Consider the following 17,799-nt stretch of genomic DNA (forward strand, 5'->3'; position numbering starts at 1 on the left):
AGATTGAAAGTAAAACAATGGGAAAAGATATATAGTAGTGGCTATTATTAATATCAGATAAAGTAGACTTAAAGAAATTACTGGAGAGAGAAACAGGGACATTATATAGTGAAAAAATTGGAGTTGCAAGGGAATAATTAGAAATATCTTTTTAAATTTTAGAAATAAAACAGAAGGAGCACAAAAGCAAACGTACATACTGAATAATGACTCAAAAGAACTAGAAGATGAAAAGAAGGAGATGTTTAACATTTTAAAAGAAATGAAAAAAGAGCTAAAAAATTGAGAGAAATTGAAATTGAAATAGGCAGGGTCTAACATCTGGGTAACTGGAGCAAGGAAGGACTTGGTAAGAGTCTATTCCTCAACTGGTTAATGGTTTCAGAGTTCTTTATCTTATAATAACTCATTAAGCCATATATTCCTTTTATAAGATTTTTCTGTATTTGTTTTGTTTTATAGTTAAAAGATTATGAAATGCAACAAAAAGGCAAACAGTGAACTGGCAAATATTTGCAAAAAAGGAAAAAATAGAAAAATTTCATGAAAATTGATTTTTAAAAACTAAAACTATAATAAATTACAGAGGATGTAAATAAACGGTTTGCATATATTCAGAAAGGTAATAAACACTAAAAGCTTTGAGTCTCTCTGAAATACTTCCTGGAAGACAACTGTCAGGAAAGAAAGAAAAGAAAGAAACTTTATATTACATCTGTGGATAACATAATTTAAGATACAGCCCAATATATGTTGTGGGTGAAGTTGGGGTTAGAAGGGGCTGGTGGCAATAGAGCCTTCAGTACGTACCATTTACTGTGGTAGGTTTTCTGTTGTATGATCTCAAGGTGAATGCAATGCAAAATAACTCCCTTGTTTTCTCTTCATGTTGAGTAAGGCTGACATTTAAAAATTTTTACTATTAATTATATTGAATGCTTTTTTATACTTCACAGTGAGAGACCTACCACCGATTTGCCTTGATGTTAGACAAAAACAGCGTGTTTCTATAGATGCATTACCATCTGAAATGAAGGCCCCAGTTCTTCCAGAATCTGTCCTTCCTAACCAGCCCAAAACTATGAAAGACTTCCAGTAAGTTTCAGCTCGTTATGGGAAGACATACAGTTATCTGCATGCCAGTACTCTATAATATTTTTGTGTGAGAAATTGATTGAACTTGTGGCTCTTTATAAGGCATTGGTCAAGAGTGAAGACCTAGGACTAGATGTCTCAAGTTCAAGGTGAAAACAAATGTATCAATAACAGGTAAGGGGTGGATAATGTTGCAGCAAAAGAAACACTAAATAAGAGAATATGAATTAAAACAGACAAAAGGAGATAAAGATGGTGATAAAATAATAAAATGTTTCCTTTTTTAAAAATATGATTTCCTCTACTATGTGACACATAAATCATTAAAGATATGTTACTACTGAAAATGAATACTTGAAGGACTAAGTGTTAATGAGAAAGTAGAGACAGAGAATGTAAAAATCTCTCAAATTTGGCTAGTAAGGGGAAAGAAAGTGTTAATTGTAAGGAGCATGTCAAGAATGACTTTTTTAAAAAGCAGGCAAATGGAAAGATGGAATTAATATCGTGATCCATTTAAGAATTATAGGTTCATAAACTATATTTATATTAACTGGAACATATTGTATTCAGCTTCAGTATTTCAAATTACATGTTTTGTGACATTTATTTTTAAAGAAGTAATGCTATTTTATCTGAATAATATTTCTACTTGCTACAATTAACATTTGTTTTCATTTTAGGGAAGATATAGAAAAAGTTAAGTCATCGGGAGATTGGAAAGCAGTACATGATTTTTATCTAGCAACATTTGATTCTTTCCCAGAACTAAATGCTGCATTTAAGGTAATAACACATAAAACACATTTTTCACTATTAGTTTTAAATTTTCCTAAAAGAATACAATAACTTAGCTTTTTTTCTACATTTATTGACGTAAGCAGCTGTTTAAACATGTATATATTAATTTCAGAAAGTATACATATCACAAATAAGTGTTACTTAAGTAACACTTAAAGTGTTTGCATTTGAAGATTGTTTGCATTTGTACTAATGATGATATTTGACTCCTTTCTTTCAGTTTTAAAAACAAAGTGATTATTCTGGCTAGTTGAACATGATAATAAAAATAAATAAATACAAAAAACAAAGTGATTAAAATAATTCTTATACATTCATTTTTATTTCTACCAACTTTGCCCGAAAGTTCTTTTTCATCACCCTACTAAAAATATTAGAAATTATGAAAGAATAGTTATGGTTCAAAATTACTAAGAACAGTCTTTTAATGTTATATACACTTAAATCATTAACTGAATTTGCAGAAAGATGCCACCGCCTCCTTTAATACCATTGAAGATTCTGGGATTAATGCTAAATTTGTGAATGCTGTATATGATGCCTTACTTAATACTGTAAGTATTAATAATGAACAGATGGAAACAGTATAATTCTTTGTTTCTTTTGTATTTCAAAAGCAGCCACACAAATATTGTAATAATCAGCTTATAATTACATAATTGTATAGTAAATTTAATTGGAATTCTCAGAAAGTTAGATATTTTTTATTTTTTTAATTAAATGAGAATTAAGCATAAAATACTTTTTTGTCCAGTCCTTTAGGATGGCTCACTGAAATAAAATCATGCTTCACTTAGGCAGCAAAGGGAGAGAAATTATTTGATTGTTTTGGCATTGTGCTGAATCTATAGTGGTTCTCAAATTTTTACTATGTATCAGAATCACAGGAAGGGCTTCTTAGAATACAGAGTTTCAGATTCAGTAGGTCTGGGGTAGAGCCCAAGCATTTGTGTTTCTAACAAGTGTCCAGGGACCACATTTTGAGAACCACTAGTGCTATAGATGAATTTGTGAGGAGTTGACTTTTTTTTTTTAATTCATAAGCATGGTATATCCCTCCAATTACTTAGATCTTCTTTAGTTTTTCTTGGTGATACTTAGTAGTTTTCTGGATATATGTCTTATACATATCTTGTTACATTTCATACTAGTACTTGATTTTTTGATGCTATTGTGGTTTTCATTTTCTAATTACTAGTATATAGAAATACTCTCATATATTTATCTTTATTTACCCTGCCAAATTCACCCATTAATTCTAATAGTGCATCAATAGATTTATTTGGATTTTCTATATAGACAGTCCTGTCGTTTGTGAAAAATGAGACTTTTCACCTCTTCAGTCCTTTTATCTTGCATGTATGGATGGATAGATGTAAGTATTTGCCTTATTGCTCAGGCTAGGACCTCTTGTAAAGTTCTAAATAAAAGGAGAAATAGCAAATATCTTTGTCTTTTTCCTAATCTCGGTACTTTACTCTTAAATACATGAAAAGGTACCTAATAATTTTCATGAGAGAAATGTAAATAACATTACACATCTGTTCAAAAGGAGTAAAAAGTTTTTAAGTACTGAATTGGCAATATTGTGGAGCAACTGGAACTTTCATACCCTAATGAGGTAAGTATAAACTAGTACAACTGCTTTGGAAAATTGCTGGCATTATTTACTAATACTAAGCATATACATATACTGTGACCCAAAATGTTCCACTCCTAGGACATTTGTCTGACCTCTTTTGACTTGGAATGATGTCAGTGTTTTATAGACACTAAAAAATTAAATCTACAACATAAGGGGAAAACTCCCTAAAATGGAAATAAGATTTTTTTTTAAGTAATTGAATTGTTAAACTGTATAGGAATGTTACTTTATATCCTTTCCAAATCCAGTAATGAATTTCATTGTACTTAATGTACTTAATAATGAATTATGGATCTACCTGCTAATTATAACTTGTTAAAGTAGTAATAAGTATATTTAATATATGCAGTCATTTTATATTGTTAAACATGCTACTCTCTGACTCATGTTCATGATTTTATCCTGCCAATCCAGGGAAAGGAAATTTTTTTCAGTTATATAAAACTGATGGTGGTCATCAAAGGGCCACCATATACATTTGTGTGGTTTGTATGCATGGAACATTCCGAGGGCATTCTAATTGTAATCTTTGTCATTGGTGCTCTAGCCCTCTCAGATGTGAAAATGATACCACCATAAGTGGCAGTCCTCAGTCAGCAAGTCTGATTTCTCTATTGAAACACATCTATAAATATAATTAACATATAAAAGTGACCTAAGCACCTAATCCTAATTATTTTATGGTTTTCTTTTCCCTATAGCCTCAAGACATTCAGAAGACAGTATTGAAGGGAATCATTAACAGCCTACTACAAGAATGGAAAGGGTAATTTTAACTAATATTTAGCTAATCAATATAGATATTAATTTCCACATCCCATACATCTTTAATATATATGCGTGCATTTTACTCTCAGAAAAGATCTTAGTTGTTTTAAAAACAGAGATCTGAAATTATAAAATATTCATGGCAAAAAAAAAAAAAGCACTTATGACAAAGCTTTTTAATGAGATTTCTGACTTCTCAGGAGGGTCTATATGTAGACCTCACAGGATCTGTGAATCCTTTAAAATTATATATAAGTTGTTATGTACAGATATATGTATGTTATAAAAATGGGATGGGTAGTTACATTAGTAACCTAGAATTAAAGCTATGGACATTAAATTTAGCTTTGGATTTCTTGGTAGCTAGAGCAAAATCTTTCTTCTTTCTAATATAAGGAAATGTAAGTTTGGCTATTGAAATATTTTTTTCCTGGAACTAAATCTTGAATCATTATATAAGGAATGATGGCAATGTAACTGATAATATTAGAATATCCCTGGATATGCAGAATACACAACAATATACTTTGAAAAGTCCATATTATCTAAATTGGTATTATTTAAGTAGCATATAACTTAAATAATAGCTTCTACTAAAGACAAAGGAATAACATTAAATTATAATTCAAGTGTTTATATTAAGCCCCATTTAAAAATAATATCAAAATTATTAAATGTTAGGGGATACCTGGGTGGCTCTGGCAGTTGAGCATCTGACTCTTGGTTTCGGCACAGGTCATGGGATCCAGCCCCACATTGGGCTCCATACCAGTGAGGATCTGCTTGAGATTCTCTCCCTCTGCCCACCTCCCATTCATGCGTACACTCTCTCAAATAAATAAATAAATCTTTTGAAAAATTATTAAATGTTAAACATACCCCATATTCTTAAATAACATTGCTCTGATTTTTAAAGAAATTCATGGTTATTACAGAAAACCTAGAAAAGTCACCACTAGTATTATAAAAAAAGTAAACATGTTAACATTTTGCCATCTTTATTTTTCTGGTCATCTTTTTGAAACAACTGAAATCATACTGTATAGTTTGATATGATTTTTTTTTTTAGATTTTATTTATTTATTTGACAGAGAGAGAGATCACAAATAGGCAGAGAGACAGACAGAGAGAGAGATGAGGAGAAGCAGGCTCCCTGCTGAGCAGAGAGCCCCATGCGGGACTCGATCCCAGGCCCCTGGGATCATGACCTGAGCCGAAGGTAGAGGCTTAACCCACTGAGCCACCCAGGCGCCCCTGATATGATTTTTAACAGTATTTTTCCTAATTTGTCATTACAGTAATAAATTCGCATTTTCCTTAAATTGTGTGATTTTGGTTGAACCCGTAGTGCTTCCCTGAAAATGAAGAGAGATTTAGAGTGTGGGAGAGCTCCTGAGAGGACGAAGCCCAATGGCCTAACCCCACCTGGGTCTGAGTCCACTCCCATAAGCACACTCTCACCGCTTTTCAACCGTGCTCCTCAGAAGTGTGCCTGAGACAGATTAAATGATAGTTCAGTGTGATTTATCTATCAAAGGAGCATGTGGTCTTTACCCAAAAAACTTGTTTTATTTTCGATTTTTTTATAACAACAAGATCTAAAGTTTACTGTTTATTATTAAGTGCTAGGCTCCTGTCTAACAATCTTCTGTGTATTTCTCATTGAATCTTCACTGCAATTTTATGAAATACGTAATATGATTATTTTCATTTCACAATGAAGGAAACAATTTACAGAATAGTTAAAGAAATTGCCCCAATTAACACAGTAAGTGCCTGAGTCAGGATTAGAACCTAAGCAGTCTGTCGAACAGCCTGTGATCTCAACCACAACTTCAATACCCAGAGCTATGTGCTACATTAAAACAGTAGTGCATGGGACAGGAACTTGGAAATTGTTATGGTATTGCTATAAAATGGAAAAAATAGGGCTCGTCTATCACTAGGAATTTTAATATTTATGAATTGCCTTGAGTTTTACAGTATTTTCAAATTGGGGCACCTGGATGGCTCAGCTGGTTAGTGTCTGCCTTTGGCTCAGATCATAATCTCTGGGTCCTGGGACAGAGCCTCATGTTAGGTTCTCTGCTCAGTAGGGAGCCTTCTTCTCCCTCTCCCTCTGCTTGTTCTCTCTCTCTATGTCCCTATCTCTCTCTCATAAATAAAATCTTGAAAATAAATAAATAAAAGTATTTTCAAATATAATTTCTAAAACGTAACGGTAGTCCCATTTAGAAAATGGTCTGACAATTATGTAGAAATTATAGACAGAAATAATTTAGATTTGATTTAAACCTGAACAGTTTAAATCATTATTTGATCAAGATAATTCTTCCACAAAGAAATGTTACTAAATATTTTTATATATGTGTGTGTATACAAATGTCAAATTTTAACACATGTTATCTATTTATATTTCAGACTATGTAGCTTTGCATTTTGTAAAGGTCATTTTGTACATTTGGGGCAGTGGTTTATGTTTTCAGATTTATTTTGTAACTATAACAGAAAAATAAGTAATCATTTGGTCATTTTATTTTCTTAAAGGAAGTAAGGAGATACTGGGAGGTGAGCCTTTTTTCCCCCAGCATTTAATTTTGAAGAATTTCAAGCCATAGAAAAGTTAATGAGAACTTTCACCGAGATTCACCAGTTGTTAATTTTATGCCACATTTGCTTTTTGCTTTTGCTCCCTGTGGGTGTGGGTGTGTGCATAATTATTTCTTTTAGTAAATGGAAGACATCATGACACTTAACCTCGAATTGCTTCAGCATGTATTTCTCAATAATCTATTCCTACATAACCATAACACGGTATCACACCAGACAAATTTAATGTTTTTTCTTATAGTACTCTCTAAAATGCAGTCCACATTTAAATTACCCCAGTTGTCTCAAACGTGTTCTTTAGGGGGCACCTGGGTGGCTCAGTGGGTTAAAGCCTCTGCCTTTGGCTCAGATCATGATCCCAGGGTCCTGGGATCGAGCCCCGCGTGGGCTCTCTGCTCTGCAGGGAGCCTGCTTCCTCCCCTCTCTCTCTGCCTGCCTCTCTGCCTACTTGTGATCTCTCTCTGTCTGTCAAATAAATAAAATCTTTAAAATAAAAAAGTGTTCTTTAATATCTGGGTTTTGGACACATCAAGGATCATGAATTGAATCTGGTAGTCATATAGGTGAACCACTATTAATTCAAGAAGTTACTTCAGGGTATTTGTGAGAGTCCATTCAATAGATCCTGAGAGGGCAAGAAAGAAACACTCATTGGCTTCGGGAATAACAAAATCTCTTGGTCAAATCTGACAATATAAAGATCCAGATTTATATGGGGAAAAAATTACAAATCAGTTACTTCTCAAAGGTATTCAAATACGAATCTAATTTCAAATTTAGACACATACTAGATGCATTTACCTTGTGATTTGATTTGCAAACATTTCTGTATCATTTCAGAAATAGATAAATACAAGCATATTTTCTTTCTTTAGTGCATCAGTATTTTTAAGTGAGAAACAGCTATCCTTTATTAAAACAAAAATATAAGTACTCTAAAATTGTTGTTTTTTTTAAAGATTTTATTTATTTATTTGATTAACAGAGATTATAAGTAAACAGGCAGGCAAAGAGAGAGGATGAAGCAGGTTCCCCGCTGAGCAGAGAGAGCCCAATGTGGGGCTCGATCCCAGGACCCTGAGATCATGAGCTGAGCCGAAGGCAGAGGCTTTAACCCACTAAGCCATCCAGGCACCCCAAAATTGTTGATTACTTATCAGGCTCTTAACTCCTTCCTGAGTTAGTCATGATATTTACCTCATAAAACATTATAGCCTATTTAATTTACCTTTCTTTTTTAAGATTTTATTTGTTTATTTGAGAGAGAGAAATCATGTGAGAGCATGAGTTGGGGGGAGGGGCAGAGAGAGAATCTCAAGCAGACCCCATGCTGATTTCGGAGCCTGACACAGGGCTCCATCTCACAACCTGAGACTGTGACCCGCGCTGAAATCAAGAGTCCTGCTTAACCGAGTGAGCCCCCCATGCGCCCCTACTTAACTCATCTTTTAGGTGTCTTCAGAACCAGCCAAGAGTAAGCACAGAAGAACCTATATTCCCAGCATACTATGAATATGTTACTGTCTAAGTAATCATACATATGAAGTCTCATTTTTGGCTTTTACCAGCTCAGTTCTCACAAAAACATGTATCATTTTTTGTTAGCTGCTATAAGATTAAATACTAATCTGTAATCAATTATGCATATTTCTTTTACAGTCCACGAACAAAAGATGATCTTAGAGCATATTTTATACTTTTACAGGTAAGAAAGCAAGAATTGAAGTTGTCTAATTCAGATCTCCATCTATGCGTGTGTTAAGGGAAATGATATCAAGTACTAAGTATTGTTTTGTGCAACATTATTGATAGTTTTTAGATTATAGTGTAACCAGAGCATTAAGGTTATAACAAATAAACAATGGGAAGCTAAATTATCTTTTGGATTAAAATTTTAATGTAGTTCTTGCCTTTCTGCTGCAGTATTCAGGATCAAGCAGAATGGAAGCATCTCTGCTTCATCCAGTCAACCTCTTATAACTAGCTTAAATGGGCTTCAGAACTTTCTTTTATTTCCCAACTAGTAGGTTTCTAACTTCTCTAGGTATTTGAAATAAATGCTTCCATTAGAATTCTAATGGAGAAATAAAGGTGGTTGCTTATGTTTGCTAAGGCAAACGTGATGAACTTTTTCCTCTTGAGAGATATAGATTCGTAGATACAAAAAAATAAGGTCTAGACAAATAATAACCAATTTTTAGTTTGTATTATTTTCTGAGAAAGAAGTATGTTATTACATAGCCAGCATACTGCTTTTGTATTAGTCTTTACAATTTACAAAAGCTGTTTGTGTATATTATTATCTCATTTAAAGGTAAAACATTATGTTAAGTAAGATGAAGTGTTTAGTTAAATATTATGTCCAATAAAAGGAAATATGCACATTAGGAATAAAAAGGGAAGAAAAGAAAAAAGTAAAAGTGGGAAAAACGCAAGTAGACACACGAGGTAGTGGAAAGATACAAGAACGGAAAGTAGAGAAGTAGGAAAGACAAAAGCAAAACGAGAAGAAAGGGAGGAAGTGTATGTAGATAGTAAAAGCTAGAGAAATGACAAGTGAAGTTCAGATTTTTTGAGTGAGTCTGTGTGTTCGCCAAAAGCTCTGCCCTTGACACTGTCTCAGGAGCACCACCAGGTGAGGCTGTCTGCCAGAGGCACTCTCTGGGTTTGAATTTGCCCTTGCCAGTAAGTCAGTTTCAAAGAATACATGGTGCTCTCTTAGCTGCCACAATTTCAGGTTATTTTTCAGTAATACTCATTTTTTCTGTGAAGCTCTGAAATGCACATAGTGATAAGAGTTTAGGTTGTAGAGATGTAACTAGAGGCTTTAAGCACTCCTTCAGTATCCCTTTGACATTTGAAAGTTGTCAGGCGCAGTGTTGTGGCTCTCTCCTTGTTCTTTGTGAGATGTGCCACTAATTCATTTCACAGTGGCAGAGGTTTCACAACCACTTCTTAATTACTTTTTCTAGCATTCTTTTTTTCTTTAATCAAGGAAGAATAGGTTTTTTTGTTTAATTGGATAATAGTGATTACCATGGAGCTAGGAGCCTTACATACATTTTCTTTTTTACTACTTAAGTAAGATAGATACTATCATTCCTATTTTAGAGATGGGGAAATTGAGACTCAAAGTTTAAGGAACATGCCTAAGTGGTAGAATCAGCCCTCAGGCCCAGATCTGTCTAAAAGCCCATGCTCTTTCTGCTATACCACAGCCAAAAATCAAAGTTTCTGTTAATTAAACAATTAAACAAATAGACTATTGTTTTACAGGTTTTCACCCAGTATTTCATAATCTCAAATTTAGTTTCCTAATTTACCACTTAGCTCATTAAGCTTAGTGTCTTTCCTTTCATGTTAACAAAATTTTAACACAATTATCTTTAATATCTTTTTCAGAATCCTCAATTTAATAATACATCTACGTATGTCATCTATGCTCACTTGCTACGACAGATAGCTACCTTAGTGGAAGCTGATCATCATTTCCTAGTTCACTGGTTTAAAAAGTAAATCATTCTATCATATTAATAAGAACTCGTATAATCGTACAGTTTCAAGTTTGATATTAGTGATTTTATAATAAACTATATTTAAATGTTTTCAGGTCTCTAGAAATGATCTTCTAATTAACAGTACTTCAAAGCCAATTATAAATATATCCTTTAGTACCACTGAGAGAATAATTAAAAATCTATGTTTAAAGCAAGTAACCATTTTGCTGGTGCAAACTGTTGTTGAGGTTTCTATCCACTGCTTTCTCTTATTACACAGCACCTGCCTGTCAGTGATTTTCTTATATCTGAAAGTGGTAACTGGATTTTCTCAGATACTGTTTCAATTTGTGTCTTTTTATATCCCATTTTTGTCAGTCAGTCTCACCATTACTTACATAGTGCCTTTTCCTTACCTAATAATGTCATCATAAACTATAGCTTAGCCATCAGTATCAATTTATAAAACAATACAGTCTGGTTTTTTCATAGAGCTGTACTCACATAAACAATGACTTTTCTCCATAATTGAGAAAATGTTAGAGGCAAAATATTTTCAGAATTAATTTTAAATACAGTCAGTTCTCATTATTCATGATATTTATGTTCTATAAAGTTACTGCTAACACTGAATTAACACATACTGAATCATTGATCCTTTAGGACATAACAGGGTTAGGCTCCTATGAGCTGCTGGTCATAGTATTCCCATCAACTGATGAATACATGATCTTATTTTTAAAGCATTGTATGTAAAGACATCTTATTTGATAGAAGTTGTGGATTCATGAGCCTTGAACTTGCGACCAACAGCACTATGACTAATGTTTGAACCAATTTTATCTGCCACAAGTTTATTCTCCATAAGGCACCTCACATTCCTCTTGTATTTGAGAACAATAGACAGAACTTTAGCACTACATTTTGGGAGCCATTTTAAAACACCAGAATTACTAACAGAAAAGCACAAAAATGTGGAAAACATGACACTAAGTAAACTGTGTAAAGAATACTCATTTATGGTATGGGAGCTAAAATAAGAAGGCAGAGTGTTTCTTTGTTTGACCTCAGCTGGGAATTATGCCCATCTGCAAATGACCATGACTGAAAGCTCCACTAATACTGATTTTGGGGTTGCAATGAAATTTTAGCAAGTAGGCAAATTTGCAAATACTGAGTCTAAATATAACAAGGGTTGACTGAATATTGAAAGCCTTAAGAATGAAATGCTTAATGCTAATGTTACAGTAATTTTGGTGTTTATTTCTTATTTAAGAAACAATACTCCAGGTAAGATTTTGCATCTTTTCAAATATTTGGCAACTTAAGAAGTAGAGTTTGGGGGGGGATATTCTAAAATTTTATATGTACAGGATACACTTTGATGTCTAACATATTGCCAAAATAGAAAATGTGATTTGATTGGAATTGTTTCAAAATCTTTACCAGATTATCCCAGAAGAGGTTCAAACAATTGGTAGAGAGATTGCTGCAATTTATTTCTTTGCGCCTGTTTCCTGCAAAGCCTGAAGAATTTCCACCTATAACAAAGTGTTCCTGGTGGATCCCATCAGCATCCAAAGTGTTGGCTTTACTTAGTAGGTTTTATTACTCTATCTTCTCTTTTGTTAGATATTAGGGACATTTCTATAGGGATCTCAGAGTACTGTAGAGGCTTTCTTAAATTTTAAAACCTTCCTTTGAAGTGAAGAGTTGTAATTTCCTGTTTTGATAATGAATTTCACATTTACTGTATAAGCATGAAAAAGCTTTATGCATTTTATTGGGCAGTATTCTGTATTCTGGAGGTTTTCTGCATGTGACTTACTAAGTAGAGACCCCTAAGAAAGCAGGAACTTGTGTTGATTCCCAAGAACTTCTAGGAGAAAACACACTGATGGGCAAGTATGTGAGGCAGTGCTCACCTGTGTACTCCCTTTACTATACTCTTCTAATCCCTACCACAAGTTTTTTTAATAAAAGTAAGAAATGATTGGCTGTTTCTGAACCACCATTTTTTTTAAACATTTTATTTATTTGAGAGAGAGAGAAAGAACATGAGCGGGGGAAGGGGCAGAGGGAGAAGTAGGCTCCCCGCTATGCAGAGAGTCCAGGTTGCAGGCTAGATCCCAGGACTCTGCTATCATAACCTGAGCTGAAGGCAGGCACTTAACCTACTGAGCCACCCAGGCATTCCCCTGAACCACAATTTAAAACTACTTCTTAAATTTGGAGCTATTGGGGTGCCTGGGTGGCTCAGTGGGTTAAATCTTCTGCCTTCGGCTCAGGTTGTGATCCTGGGGTCCTGGGATTGAGCCCCGCATCGGGCTCTCTGCTCGGTGGGGAGCCTGCTTCTCCCTCTCTCTCTGCCTGCCTCTCTGCCTACTTGTGATCTCTGTCTGTCAAATAAATAAATAAAATCTTTAAAAATGTTTTTTTGGAGCTATAGTCACTTAAAATGGGAATTTCTAGATAAAGGCTATCTGGTGAGCATTAAAATGTTCTTGTTAGAATGAATCATGCACATTTTAGAAAAGATCATTGTTAGAATTTATCTTTACAGATACTGCAAACAGTTTGGTCCATCCTCCCCTTATTCCTTATACTGATTTCTATAATTCAACATTGGATCACATTGATCTCATGGAAGAATACCACACCTGGCAGAGCTTTGGAAACTCTCACAGGTACAATCAGAAGCTCATTTTGATTACTTACCTAAATGAAATACTATTCAAAATAATGAGTGGATGTTTGTATAAATAAATTTAAGTATGCACATAACTTTGTATATAAACTTATAGTTTAGATAGCCAGCCTTGAAACATCATTATATTTCTTAAAGCATTTTCTTTTTCTTACATTTTGAATTTTTGTACATGTTAATTTGGTTTTAGTTTAACATCTTTAGAAGGGAAAAGTTCTATCTTAGTGTGCAAATTTCTTATATATTCTTCTTCTATATGCTACCATCCAGTACAGGGATCACAAACTTTCTCTGTAAAGTACTAGATGGTAAATATTTTTGGCTCTTTGGACTATACGAACTCTGGTATACCACTGTAACACAGAAACAACGTTAGACAATATGTAAATAAACAAGTATGTCTGTCTCAGAAAACCATCTGTACACAGGTGGTAGATCATATTTATCCCATGGGCCATAGTTCGCCAATGCCTGTTCTAAAACAGTAATTATACACATGCGTATATACACACGTACATTTCTCTCCTTTTCTGCTTCATTCTGTCCCTTATACACAATATAAAAAGAATGGGAGTTATAGCAAAAGGGCTTTGCCTCAAATTATTTATTATAGTAGTGTAATAGGTTTTCAAAAAGCTTGACCAAATTCTTTAATATAATGCACCCATATCCACACTCACAGTTTGGATTAAACCAGCATGACTAACCCAAACATAATTTATTCCCAGACCATGTGATACCTTGGAGAGTGTGTCTGTTCTAAAGGAGACTTAAGAGCTATGGTAGGGATATAAGTAATCTCAAAACCCCAAATTAGTTTATAAATTGGTTCAATCTGCCAGGGACTCTTTTTATCAGAATTGGCCAAAACCATAGACTGGCCTTCTAGACATATCTCCATCCATAACTGAATACTCAGAACTAAACAAGAATTGTTTCTTGGACTTTGTTCTGTCCAATGGATATTTTCTTGAGAAAGTATTTATTTTACAAGCAGACTTTTTTCTCCAACTTTAATATAATTGTAATGTTGTAGGCAAAACCACAAAACAACTCTTAAGAGTTACTGTGCATATTTTAGTGACACCTTTTAATGCAGAGCTCTTCTAACCACTGTGCCACAGGACTGGGTACCAAGAAGGGCTTTCAGAGGACTGTTGATCCTATGATCCTTTCAGTTTAGGGGAAGCCAGCCTGGACTTAGAGGGGGCCCTGGAGCCCAAGGGCAAGTCTCCTCTGGCAATGAGCAGCCACAACTGTTTATTTCAGTGTGTCACACACATAGTATTATGTGCATGTCAAGGGAAGGGTTAAGCCACACCGTTTGAAAATATGGAATATTTTCAAAATTTTTTCAAAATATGTAATAGGACCAAGATATATATAGATATAGATAGATGTATAGATAGATGATAGATAGATCTCATTTCCAAGCTTTTAGTTAGCACTTAGTGATATCAAAACTGTTACACATTAGTACTGAACAACTTTTTTAACAGTTGCATTCAGGAGAAAGTGGTTTTATTTGTGGTTCACACTAGGGCAATCTCCTTTTTCCTCATCACGCCTTCTTTGCACCCAATACTTGACTATACTTGGATGGATTCCAGCTGTAACTCATGGATTCACTGCAGCCACTTCTGATGGAGTCTGTCTCCTGAAGTGTCACTGCAACCTACTAGTTCCCCCTAAATGCATTTCTCTCTGGGTAGTTTGTGGCTTTTTTATATACCACAGGATCAGCTCTGAAGGGAGAAAGTTAGTTATTTTCTTGACCTTTGATCATAATGTCCTGTCTTTACAAATACATACCATTTCATACTACTAACCATTAAATACAATGCCAGCAGCAACATACTTTTATTTTATTGATCTTAAATTTATTACTTTGCTTTTTACTACCATAGTTATTGCTAGATTTCCTATTTCTGAAGCTTGCACATGAGAAATACCAGGTAATAATGGATTTTTATAGTAATTTCTGTGCATGAACTTTCTGTCCTAATCCTCCTTCATGAGCACTTCTGCCTCTGGGTTCTGGTGTCGGCCATATTCTCTCAGGTAATGATCTATAGGTGACTGTACATAAACTGAAATGATTTGTGTGAACCATATAAGTGGTTAGTGCATTTCCAAATGTTAGATGTAGATTCCTCTAGGAGTGAACGCACAGCACGTCTAGTAATGATATGGACTTCACAAGGCTGTGGGGATTAAAAGAAATGATGCACATAAAATCATTTTGTAAATGGTAAAACACAATACAAAAGTGATGTTTTATATTGTTAGGAGGGGTACCTTAGATATTCCCTTAGTATAATTTTGCTAAAAATACACCATTTTGCTTTTTCTGTTTTCACTTGTTGAGCAGGTTTTCCTTCTGTCAGTACCCATTCGTTATTTCTATAGCTGCAAAAAAAATCATTATTCAAAGAGACTCAGAACAACAGATGATAAGCATCGCAAGGGTAAGCCAGCTACAAAAACATTTATGCTGACTATAATCAATACAGTAAATAATTTAATAAATAAATCAAATGTCTTGTGAATTGTTCTAGCATAATCAGGAAATGTTAAAAGTAAAATTCATTTTATAACTCCCTCCAAAAGTGCTTAAACCTGTTCACGATATAGGAAAGAGATAACCCCTCATCAGGTTCTCATTATATTATAAATAGAGCAGGAAGATGAAATCCCTCTCACAGACCAAAGTACTGGGAACCTGTTGGACGTCATTCTCTGGATCTCATATTCGAACTTGATGGTAGCCAGCAGAGCACTGGGGAAGACTGCAGTGAGGGCAATTGGTGTCCTTAGAGTATACCACTCAAACCACAGCAGCGTGTTCTAGGTTTTAAGAAAATCAAATAGAAAAAAAAAAAAAAATAGAGGATATGTACAATCTTGGGAAACAGAAATATGTCCCAAAGAAGTAAAAGATGTTTTATGGATTCTTAGGAAACCAAAAGGCATGGAGACCTACAGAAACTGGGGTAGGAGTCTGACTGGCTGTAGGCAGACCATGCAGCAGGAGGAAGTTTATCTCTGGACCTGTCTTTATCCCCCTTCTCTGCCCACCAGCCCTTGTGTCTCAGCACAACTCAGGAAGTTAGGTTTGTTTTCTAAGAGATACAGACTGAGTCAGCAGTTTTTCTTTTATTAGAGGGATAGACTATACATTTCAATGCTCATATGTTTTGAGTACCTGCTTTCAGGACACTCACTATTTTAAATAGGGAAGGTTGTTAGTAATCTTAAAGAGATCCTCAGAGTAAAAAGAAATGATTTTCATGTCTTGTCCAAGAATATAAAAACATTCCTAAAGTATAAATTATAATACTTTAAAATGCTTTAAAAAATAAGAAAAGTTTATTCTTCAGTAATTCAGTTCCCAGAAGGTGAGTATTTTTTTCTATCACAGAGCAGGACAAAAGATTTGAGTGACTGGTGACATCCCAGAGTCGGCTTACACTGACTATGAGAATATTAGAAGAAACATTATTGCCTGTGTGTACCAAGGGAGTCCCAAAGCCACTCTACCTCCCTGAAAAGTAAATTTAAACAGGTATATTTGGCATCAGAATTACTACTTAATCTCAGGTAGATATTGGCTCAAAGATTAGTCTATATTGGCATTTTGGCAATTTCTGTTAGCTGCATTTGTATAATTTCATGTGCCTTTATAGAACTTTTTTACTTTGGGCTATAACTTTTTTATATTTGTAAAAAAAAAAAAAAGTCTGAAAAGCTAGAATTTTATCTCAGTTCCCCTGAGCAGTTTTCTGCCATGTCACTCACACTTAAAACAGCAAATATCTTCTTTAATGAAATTTTCTTCTAATTAAAAGGAGAGTGGCAGCTGTAGACTCTGTCACAGGCTGTCTTCCACAGAGCATGGACACAAATGAGTAGAGACTGAAGAGTTAAGTGCCATTATCTGTTCTTCTGCTTGTTGCCCAACATTTTAAGTTGTAAACTGCCACATCACTTGGAATTAATGGCTGGTGATTATTTTGTCAAAGGGACAGACATCCTTATAGGTAGTTAATGTAAACAAGAGTTTATATGGTATCTGAAGCTGCCAAAGAGATTCCCCAACCTAAAAATAACCTCCTCATCAGACTGTATCTAAATTCTACCTTTTAGCGATTATTTCATTCATTCCAAACATTTTCTATTAAATATTGCTGATGGAAGGAGTAGCCACTAAGCCTTGGCTACCATTAGCATCTTAGTATAAATTTGTTTGCTGGATATTTCCAGTGTGGTGGCTTTCCAGGAGTTAGAATATGAGTACAACATAGGAAATAAGGTTAGGACAGCAAGTCCATGCAATAGGACTATGGAGCAGTCCGAGCATCAGAGGGAGGACCCAGAGAAGGGGAAAAAATACAAAACTATTAAAAGCCTTTAGAACTGGAAATTAGAGAAATGAAGTGCTCTGAATTAGTGTTTTATTGTAGTAATCTACAAAATCATGGACATAGCCTTATACAGATTTGTAGTATTAATTTATTTAGTTAAGTCTTTTGCTGCATTATTTAAAATATCTTGAAATGTCATCTTTAGTCTACAGTAATTTTTCTTTGCTACCAAAGAAGATGAAGTAGTGTGATAGAAATTATTTAATTAAATTATATAAGTTGGAATAAATTATATAAGCATGTAGACTTCCT

The 17,799-nt window shown here is 34.2% G+C and overlaps 1 protein-coding gene across 1 annotated transcript in view; it reads left to right on the forward strand.

The window, feature by feature from the left end:
* Nucleotides 1–17,799, forward strand: part of HECTD2 (HECT domain E3 ubiquitin protein ligase 2) — a 72,601-nt gene that overhangs the window by 35,018 nt on the left and 19,784 nt on the right. The window contains exons 3-11 of the mRNA XM_059395902.1: nt 957–1,095; nt 1,779–1,881; nt 2,361–2,450; nt 4,243–4,307; nt 8,579–8,624; nt 10,322–10,431; nt 11,866–12,014; nt 12,980–13,103; nt 15,495–15,591. Of these exons, the coding sequence (XP_059251885.1) occupies nt 957–1,095; nt 1,779–1,881; nt 2,361–2,450; nt 4,243–4,307; nt 8,579–8,624; nt 10,322–10,431; nt 11,866–12,014; nt 12,980–13,103; nt 15,495–15,591 (923 nt within the window). The remainder of the gene's footprint in view (nt 1–956; nt 1,096–1,778; nt 1,882–2,360; nt 2,451–4,242; nt 4,308–8,578; nt 8,625–10,321; nt 10,432–11,865; nt 12,015–12,979; nt 13,104–15,494; nt 15,592–17,799) is intronic.

This window comes from Mustela nigripes, chromosome 4 (assembly GCF_022355385.1).
Source record: "Mustela nigripes isolate SB6536 chromosome 4, MUSNIG.SB6536, whole genome shotgun sequence".
Classification (NCBI taxonomy): Eukaryota; Metazoa; Chordata; class Mammalia; order Carnivora; family Mustelidae; genus Mustela; species Mustela nigripes.